The sequence below is a fragment of the Tupaia chinensis genome, unplaced genomic scaffold (assembly GCF_000334495.1).
Source record: "Tupaia chinensis unplaced genomic scaffold, TupChi_1.0 Scaffold144682_1, whole genome shotgun sequence".
NCBI lineage: Eukaryota > Metazoa > Chordata > Mammalia > Scandentia > Tupaiidae > Tupaia > Tupaia belangeri.
In genome coordinates, this window is record NW_006204543.1 from 2,077,088 (window position 1) to 2,087,176 (window position 10,089).

Genomic DNA, 10,089 nt, shown 5'->3' on the forward strand with positions numbered 1-10,089 from the left:
GCAGGTGGGGCTTGCCGCCTCTAGTCACAGGGAGCGGGAACAGAAGGCTGGCTCGGAGCCCGCCTGAAGACGCGGCAAGCCGGCCTCCCCCAGCACTGGTGGAGCTCAACGGCCTCGGTCAGCCAGGGCCCGGGCACGCTCAGCCCCTGTCCCTGCAGTCCCCGTGGGCCTCTGGCCTCCTGCAGCGGGTCCTGTTTCCCTCGACCGCACTCCGAGTTCCCATGGCGGTACTGCACGGCCTGGACGGATTCTGTGAGTGACAAAAGCAGGTGACAGGCCAGTGCGTTCCGTTGTGTCCCTGCTGCAGTTAGGCCGTCCCCTCCTGCCGTGTCACTCGGTTTTCTTTTGCAGGTGAGGCTGCTGGGTTCCACGCCCTGCACGGCCCGTGGTCGGTACCAGCTGTGGCCACATCTCTGGGCTCGCTTTCTCTCGGGACCAGCCCGGTGTGGGGTCCTTGGGTCCTGCACAGCCCCGGAGGGCGAGGGCGGCCTCCTGCCTCTTCTGCATGTGTCCGCAGGCCGTGTGTCAACCCAGGCACGACTGAGAAAGCCGGTTTTCATCCGTCGCATAAAGCGCCATCGAGGTAGACGGCTCTGTGGACCCTGGGCGCCTCGGCCGTCCTGCTTCTCCCGTTCCTGGTGCGTCTCGTCTCTCGGCCCCGTCGTGCCTGTGAGCGCCGGCTCTGCAGCACCTGGAGCCTCCCGGTCCAAGGGCAGCCGGCGCGCCGCCACGGAGCCGTCTAGCCCTCTGCCAGCAAGAGGAAGTCGGCGTGGCGCGGTGCACACAGCCGCACCCCTGTAAGGACACCCTGCTGGCCGCTGCAGGGACTGTGCGAGGGCAGGGGCCTCTGTGAGGACCGTCCTGCCGGTGGCTGCAGAGACTATGTGAGGGCCATGGCCTCTGCCACACCGCCGACAGAGGGGCAGGGACGGGCCTTGTCCCGGTGCACTTCGGGCAGCTGTAACCGGACGACACAGGCGCATGCTCGCTGCGCCCCGGCGCCCACGCAGACCCGGGGCAGGCAGCCCCCTGAAAACCCTCCACCTTAGCACAGAGCCTGTTCTAGGGCAGCACAGGTGCCTCTGGTGCTCTCCCAGAGCCCGTGCCCTGCCCCGAGCCAGCCCAGGAGCGCCATGCAGGCCCCGAGAGGCCATCGACCAGGCGTCCAGCCACTCAGCCACTGCCACCGACAGGCCAGGAGCCCCGTGGCAGACGGCAAGATTCCCGTCCAAATCCCTGCCCCCAGGTGCCGACTGCGCCTGAGAGCCGCAGCAAAGGAGCCACGCGGCCACCGTGGGGAGCGAGGCCGCCCTACCCCGCTCTGGGGGTCTCCGGCAAAGGCCAGCGCACCTGCTGGCTGCGGCAGACCTGTGGCGCCCCCTGCCGCCAGCGCTGGACACGCTGTGAACCTGCACACCGGGCCGGGCCTCTGCTTTGGACGGCCCACCAGCCGCTGCCTTTAACAAATGCTTCCCCAGGTCCAGCTCCCATGAAGGTTCCCATGGTCCTCCTTCCACTGCGGGTCCACAGACGTACGGGAACGAGGTGGAAGGTCGAGGGCCGGCCTGCAGCCACCAGAGCCACACGCAGCAGCACGCCTGACGTGAGCGGTCCTGGTACCGAGGACGCACCGCGAACAGGCGACAGTGCGTAGGGTCAGCTGCCGCCCCGCCTGGCCTCTCCCAGGGCGCCTGCGGTGTTTCCATCCCTGAGCCGGAGCTAGGGGACGGGGGGAGCCGGCAAATCCACTCCGGTGTGGGAGGCACGGCCGAGCTTAGCGTCAGCACAGGCAAGGCTGCGGGGGCTCGACACTGACGACCAAGGCCGGAAGGGGTGTGGGCTGGGAAGCCCTGGGCTTGAGAGGCAGGCGGGCACTGAGAGGCAGACGGACACCAGGAGCCAGGAGCCAGCCGTGGTGACAGGCAGAGGTGGGGAAAGGGACTTGGGGGCCGCCGGGGGCATGGACAAGAAGGAGGCTGGATCCTACTCGGCCTACCCCAAAATCCCCAGAGGAGAGGAGAGAAGGGATTTGGCATGGCCACCCCGAGGAGACTCCTCATTTCCTGCCCTCTCTCGTGCCCAGATTCCCTAGAGCAAATTAAAACTTTAAGTAAAAATTTAAAAAGACTAGCAGTGCTATTTTTTATTTCAAATCGGAGAAAATTCATTTTAGGAAAATAGATAAAACTTCAAAACAGTGTTGGGTAATCGCTCTGTCGATTCCCACGTGGGCTGTTTAATAAAACAGACCGTGCCCACCTCGGCCATGGGCCTGCGTCTGCCCACTCACCGGGCGGCCCTGAGAACCCCGACGCGGGCTCCTACAACCCGGGTGGCTGTGCCCAGAGCTGTTACGGACGAGATGCCACAGGCCCGGCTCCCGGCTTTCAGAGCAGCCGCACACGCGGCGGGAGCCCGACTGCATCAGGCTTCCCGCTCTGCTCCTCCGGTGAAACCACTGCTGTGCTTCCCCATCAAACCCCGCCAGGCCACGGCTCCTCGCCAGGAGTCCCCGCCTGTGTCCCCTGTGTGCACTGGCAGTGCTGGGCCCCTCCCTGCAGGCCGGCCTGCGGCATCCATGGCTCTGAGCTTTCCGACCACCAGAGCCGGGCCGAAGGCAGCGGCTCGTAAATCTGCAGTCTGCCGCGTTTCTGCTTAGCAGCCCAGCAGCAAACACGGCTCCGTGCTCAGCCCCGCCCCGGGGTGGCCATGCCACGGGCCCTTCTCTACTCTCCCCTTGGGCTCCGGGCATGCCAACACCTACACATGCGTTTCTAAAGTTGCCAGGTCCAGGACTGGAACCGCACAGTAGGCCATGTGGGATTCAGCCAGCTTAACCACCACGCCACCTGCTGGCCCCAAACTATCTATCTTTTCTTTTCATTTTTTTTTTCGCTATAGGGCATGTGTGCTTACCAGAGAGGCAGAGAAAGACAGAAAGTGAGAAATCACCCCAGGAGAGGTGGGCATGCCACCACCCCTTCTCCCCCACTCTCCTCTTGGGGTTGGGGTGCACATGCATGTGTACCCAGCATGTGTCAAGCCTCTGGGTCCGGGCCTTGAACTGCAGTCAACCATGCAGGAGTCCAGCAATGTAACCACGTCACCTGCTGGTCCCAGAACTGCTTATCTTACACCTCACTTTGCCATTATACTTTCTGGAAAATACAAAACATCCGTCCCCCTTCTTTGCGGGTGGTGCATCCCGGCCTCCTGGACTCCAGACAGCAGACAGGCCACGCCCTTGGGGAGGGGTCACAAACACTGCAGAGACACTTTATTGAGGTACGGTTTATCTGGGCACAAACGTTTTGAAATCCATGCAGTCTTTTCATACTACACGCTTTCCACGCCCTTACTGACGGCGTACTGGCGAGACCCCGGGTGCAGCAGAGGGCTCCCGAACGCCTTTGTTCTGGTGTCCGGCCACACGTGGGCTGCTCACGGAAGAACCAGTTCAGCAGACACTGAGCACGGAGCCCCATGGGAGGCCACGGCTGAAGGCGCACACCACACGTTGGGGGACTGCCGGCTGCAGCTCACGGGCACACGTCGCTTATCGCGTGGGCTCTAAAATACGTAAAAAATTATTTAAAAGACACATGATCTTCTGCAAGTCAAATTCTAGACTTTTCATTAATAACTTGAAAACGGCAGAGAAAAATAGAAATGGCCAAAATGCAGTTTTATGTCACATAAACAACAAAAAACTTAGAAAAAAAAAGAGATCCAAAACTTTCGGTCCAGGAAAAGTTTATTTTGTGAAATATTCAAAATGTTTACTCACAAGCAGAGTGCCTTTTCCAAGAGTCTACTTCAGGAGGGTACAATCTGAGTGCTGACTACTTTAACATAAAACAGATTGCAGGGAGAGACACAGCCGCGGAGAAGACACACAGGCCAGCGATTTGGTGTAGACGCGTCTGCTCTAGACTAGACTGGATCTGCCCGTAGGAGATCCCGAGTGAGATCCCCGTGTCCCCCACGTCTGTCCTCGGGGAGAAAGGGTCCTGGAGGGGGCCGTGGCTTCCCAGCAGCCGCCCGAGTGAGTGGCAAAGGTCGAGCCCAGTGTGTCCAGGGTGAGCGTTTTCTTCTCCCACGAGCGGCCCTCAAGTCCATCCCATCACTACGTGAGCGACGAGGAGGTAGCACATGCCAACCGTGCAGGACACCACCGTCATCGGGAAGCCCAACCTGAAACAGAGAGCGGGTCACCGCGTCAGCCGAGCGGGGAGGCGGGCGCACACCAGCTAGGGCTGCGTGTGTGTGCCGCTGTAGTTCTTCCTACAAGGTGCAGCGCATGCCAGAGAGAGGGCACAGGCAGGGGACAGGGATCACCCCGGGGGCGGGAGGGATGGCCACACCACAGTCCCTTCTCCCCCATTCTCCTCTCCGGGTCTGGGACTCAAACCACGGTCGACCCCGTGGAAGTCCAGTGACATAGCCATTGTGCTGGTCCCACTGTGACAGTCTTTGACTTACAGTTTCGTTTTTCTGAAGTTAGTCTAGCTCCCCCTCTTCACTCACTCTTGGCATGGAGTATTTCTTCCCATGCCTGTCCTTCAGCCTACGGGTGTTCGTCCATTTAAAGTAAGCCTCTTAGAGGGACCAGCAGTTAGCGTAATGGCTATGTCGCTGGACTCCCATGTAGTAAACCGCGGTTCGAGTCCCGGACCCGGAAGCTTAAACTCACGCCAGGCGCGTGTGCGTGCGTGCCCAAGATCCCGAGAGGAGAATGGAGGAGAAGGGATTGCGGCGTGACCATCCCCCCTGGGGAGTGATTCTTGCTTTCTGTCTCTCTGTCTCTCTCTGTCTAGCTGGCGAGCGCACGCGCCCTATAGCGAAAACCTCTCCAAAAAAAAAAAAAAAGTAAGCCTCTCCGAGGTTACGAACTGCTGGGTCTCATCTGGTGCCGCTGTTTCAGCCTTTCCACTGAGGGATGCCATTCGATGTCATTTAAAGGAACTGTTGACAGGAGAGGGTTTCCTACTGTCATTTGCGAATCAGTTTGTCTGTCTTGTAGGGTATTCTCTTTTCCGTGTGTGTGCCGCTGTAGTTCTTGGTGTCTCCGTGATTCTTTAAGCCATGTTACTGTTACTGACCTCTGATTTACGTCCAGGACCTGTCTGTTTTTGTGGGCACGGGGCAGGCTTACAGAGCGTGCGCACGCTGGGTAACACAGGTGGAGGACGCCGCCGTAACTGCCATCCCCAACATGTACCCCGCTTCGTGCTGTGTGCTGCTGAGACACCTTGTGCCGACGCGCGGGGAGACTCCAGGGCGGGGCACCATCTCGTGCCGGTAGTGACAGTAACATGCTGCCACTTACAGCCCACAGGGTGGCTGGTCCCAGGCTAGGATTTGGCCGTAATGGAGTTGCAGTAAGTGAAGGGAGGGTTCAAGTCAGGCTAAAGAGCACTGCTGAGTCTTCTCAAAGAGATTTTTCGGGGAGACCAGCAGATGGGTAATGGCTATGTCGCTGGACCCCCACGTGGTCACCTGCAGTGCGAGTCCTGGACCCGGAGGCCTGTGTACATGCATGCCTAAAATCCTGAGAGGAGAATGGAGAAGGGATTGCAGTGTGACCATCTCCCCTGGGGAGTGATGTCTCATTTTCTATATCTCTGTCTCTCTGGCAAGCACATGTGCCCTATAGCGAAAAATCACTCTAAGAGAGAGAGAGAGATTTCAAAAATGTGTCTGATCCCCCCAGCGACTATTTTCCTTTAAAGAAAATGCTTTCTCAAGGCCAGCAGGCTCCCATACGCTGAAAAATCGGAGGATATGAACTCGGCTCTGCAAATCTCTGCAGGTGCATCCTGGCTCCCAGGGCCCTGGCCCACACGGGGCTGTCCTGGACCACCAGGGGCCACGCCCAGACTACACCGCGCTTCCCCCCTCTGTCCGCTAGCCCGCGGCCACCTACGCACCCTCCCCTGCACGGATCTCTTGCCCAGCAGAGCCGCGGGCTGCCCCGGCAGTCTGGGAAGTGTCCCCGGCCGCAGCTCCAAGCAGGTGACATGTGAGGGGACCCCGAGCACGTGCCTCCCTCCCTGAGCCCAGAGCGGGCGTTTCTGTCTCAGAGTGCGGACATGGGAAGAACTGGCCGAAGAGCTCGGCTTGCTCCGGTGGTCGGGGCAGGCTCCGCGGAGGCCCGCCCTCTGACGGCCACTGCTGTCCTCCACGGCCCGCACTGCTCTGCGGTGGCCTTGAAACCATCCCTCCTCAGTTTCTTTAACCAGGCAGTGCTCTGGGGTGGGGCGGGGTATCCCCGAAGAATGGGAGCAATAGGGTTGCCAGGCCAAGAGTTAGGGAAACATCGAGTTCTGGAACCTGTTCTATTATATATGCTAAAAAAAGGAAAGGAAAGAGAAAGCAGAGAAGGGGCCATGGTTCACATTCGTGTCTCTGAACAAAGTGAGACAGAGACTGTCCAGGGACTTCATACGAAAGTACCTTCTGCGTTTCACCCTAAGGTGAGCGGTTCCTCTCATAAATTTCGCTCAGGGAATAGCAGGTTTGGGGCATGAGAGAAGGCATAGCCGGAATGCAAGGCTCTGGGTTCACATCCCGAGACCCCGCAAGCCCTGGGCAGACGCTCGGCCAGCAAGACCCTGTCGGGGCCTCGTCCTCCTCTCCTCTCTCATTCCCTGAAGAAATGAGTAAATAAACTTAGAGAGACACAGAGAGAAGCAGCTGTTGCCCATCACACGCGCCCCCTCACTTTCGGCCGCAGTCTCCAGCTGGAATCCCCAGGGCTAGACTCGGCTGCCTCGAGGGGCACCCGGCCGCCGGCGGGGGCGCTCCGCCGGCAGCTGATTGCTCACGGCCCACCCTCCCGTATGGAAGCAAGGCCCAGCCTCTGCTCCCACGGGGACGGGGTCACACCTCCCGTCGGGGTCTAGCCTCGCCTCAGTGGCCGGCGCCCCGCGGCCCTCCGACTGACCCACCCTGTGGACAAGAGCTGCTTTCTCGGCGTCCCGCCCGCCTGGCGTGTTCACAGCGCACTGCCGCAATACCCAGAAGGGTACACTGCCAGCCTGCCTCGCTGCTCCCGAGTTTGGCCTGACCGACGGAGTGCCGCCGACTTCCCGAGACCCTGAGGCCGCAGCGCGTTTGACCAGGTCCCTGGAGCTTTACCTCCCCCCACGCGCTTTCTCGTCCTCAGTACGAGCTCCGTCCTTTCCGACACACCAGACGGAGACGCTTGGAAAACCTCGAGAATAACTTACAGACATGAAAACGACAACAAAGGTTTAGAGCCTGACATCGAGAAAGAGCCTCGGAAGTAACGCCGTCTAAACCTTTCTCCGCAGCGCACCGACGCCTGCTCAGTGACCCGCCACGCTCAGGTCTTTGTACACTCTTCTCTTCTGATTTGCTATAGGGTGCATGTGCTCGCCAGGGAAAGACAGAGACAGGGAAGAGGTGAGAAATCGCCCCGCGGGGCAGGGCCACGCTCAGTCCCCTCTCCTCACTGTCCACCTGGAGTTGGGACACACACGTGCTCCCAGTGTGCCCTTCCAGTCCAGGTCCAGGACTCACGCCAAGTCCTCCACGTGGGGCCTAGCTGCCTCGCCCGCCGTGGCCCCCGCCTGTACTGTTGTAAGTACTGATTTCTGTATTTCTGAGCAACAGACAACGGAATTTGTGACAGGGTCGCACAGGGGACAGCTCTCCCTCCCCAGGCTCCCGGCTAGCTAAGACTACTGGGCTCTCCTTGAGCTCCAATCCTGTGCACACCGCGGGGCCACTCAGTGCATGGGCTCTGGCCACCTGGCCCGCTCATCCCCGGTCAGGTGCCAGTTCCTGCATGCTCCTGGGGCTCATCTCTGAGCCCCGTGGCTCAGAACGCGTGGCTGAGTGCCACAGACCCGCGGCCATGACATCCCACCCTTGGACACCTGAGAAGCCGGAGGGCAGAGCAGAAAGGCCGTGCCAGGGGTCCCAGGCATCTGGGGGCAGCTGAGCCAGTGTCTAGCCTGGCCGTGGGGAAGGGGTGGCCAGGGCACGTGGTCATGAGGTCCCTGCAGTCCCGCAGCTCCCCTGACCGCTCACAAACTAGACGGCTCAGTTTCACCATCTGCTGAGGCTCGCTCAGACAGCCCGTTACCCACCCGGCTCTGGGTAGGTGGAGCTGCCACAGATGACAGGGGACTCATGTGGCCACAGACCCTGGCACTCTGCCCTCTCAGCTGGACGGGTACGGAGGGGCCTTCTTCCCACTGGCCCAGAAACGTACCAGGAGCTCCATCAGGTCTCAAAAGCACAGCGCCCACAGCAAAGTAGTTACGGGCCGTCTGACGGGCGTTCGGCAAATTGTCCTGAGAACCCGATGAGCGTAACGTTCTCTCTCCTCAGGGACGTTTAAAGCCCTGCCTAGAAAACACAAGGGGCCAGCCCAGCCAAGCGGGCGGTGTGGACGGCCTGTCCCCGTCTGCAGCGCTGACCTTCGCCCAAATTTGAGCCGGTCATGTTCCCCCGCACAGGCACTCAGGGTCCAGGGTGCTCTGTTTTGGTGGGGTTTTTTTTTTTTTTTGCTTTTTTTGGTATCTGATTTTTTTTTTTTTTTTTTTTTGTTTTAGGAGAGATTTTTGCTATAGGGTGCACACACTCACCAGAGAGACAGAGAGACAAGACGTGAGAAATCACCCCCCAGGGGGGGATGGCCACGCCACAATCCTTTCTCCTCCATTCTCCTCTTGGGACCTTGGGCACGCACACACACGTGCCTGACGTGAGTTTCGAGTCACTGGGTCCAGGACTCGAACCGTGGTCAGCCACGTGGGAGTCCAGCAGCCTAAGTGTTACACCATCTGCTGGTCCCAGGATTCAGTTTTTAAAATAAAGCTGTGGGGCCAGTGAGTGGCATGGAGCTCCAGGCTGGACAAAACTAGCAGTAGAGGAAGAAAATAACGAACTGCTTCGTGCGAATAAAAGGCAGTGAGTGGCAATGGAGCTCCAGGCTGGACAAAATCAGCAGTCGAGAAAGAAAATAACGAACTGCTTCGTGCGAATAAACGCCACACAGCAGTGGACAGACTCCCTGCCGACACAAGTGATCGGAGAGCACAAGGAGGAAAGGGGTCACCATGTAAAATGCAAGTGACAATGAGAACCTTGCCCGTAGGGAAAACCCCAAACCCAGATGGCTTTACTCATGAGTAGCACTAAAAATATAAGAAGGAAATTATAACACCACCACACAGAAGCTTCCCGGAAAGCTGAATAAAAAGGCCCCTGCCGCACCTAGCTCAATGAAGCCGGGACCACCCCGTGAAAAGCTGGCAGAGCCGGCACAAGAGAAGCGGCCTGCAGGACGGGACCCTTGGAAGCGCAGATGCAAAACTGCCTCAGGAAAGTCTGTGCTGCAACCCACAGCAATTTCCTGAAAGCGTCAACACATCATGATCGGGGAAATGGGGTGGGCGAGGGCGTGGACGAGCTGCAGCCTGGGAGACCGTGTCTACAAAGCATCTACCTCACAAAAGGCAGGGTGAGGCGGGTCACCTCACACCCAGCACGGCGACTCCGAAATAAGGCCCACAGCCACGTGGGGTGTGAGGACGCAGACAAATGGAGGCTCTCTTACCCCGTGGTGGGAATGAGAACTACGACAATCGTCTGGGAACAGTTTGATAATTGCTTCAAATTAAAACACACGCTTTCTGGGCCCTGCAGATGGTGTCACTCGCCGCTGGAGTCCCACAGGGCCAGCCGCAGTGTGAGTCCCAGGCCTGGTGGCTTGAAACACGCTGGGCACGTGTGCATGCGTACCCAAAATCCAGAGAGGAGCGTGGAGAAGGGACTGCAGTGTGGCCATCCTCTCTAAGGGGCGGGGGGTGATTTCTCGTTTCTGTCTCTCTGACTCTGTCTCTCCATCTCTCTCTGCCTCTCCAGTGAGTGCACACGCCCTATAGCAAAAAAATGTCTCTTTAAAGAAAAAAAGAAGGGAACCAGCAGTTAGCGTAATGGCTATGTCGCTGGACTCCCACGTAGTCGACCGTGGTTCGCGACCCGGACCCGGTGGCTTAGAACTCACGCCGGGCGCGTGTGTGTGCGTGCCCAAGATCCCAAGAGGAGAATGGA

At 59.1% G+C, this 10,089-nt stretch overlaps 1 protein-coding gene across 1 annotated transcript in view; it reads right to left on the reverse strand.

The window, feature by feature from the left end:
* Positions 1 to 3,743: 3,743 nt before the first annotated feature.
* Positions 3,744 to 10,089, reverse strand: part of OCA2 (OCA2 melanosomal transmembrane protein) — a 99,879-nt gene continuing 93,533 nt past the window's right edge. Inside the window, exon 24 of the mRNA XM_006167291.2 lies at positions 3,744 to 4,194. Within this exon, the coding sequence (XP_006167353.1) occupies positions 4,110 to 4,194 (85 nt within the window). The 3' untranslated portion in view covers positions 3,744 to 4,109. The remainder of the gene's footprint in view (positions 4,195 to 10,089) is intronic.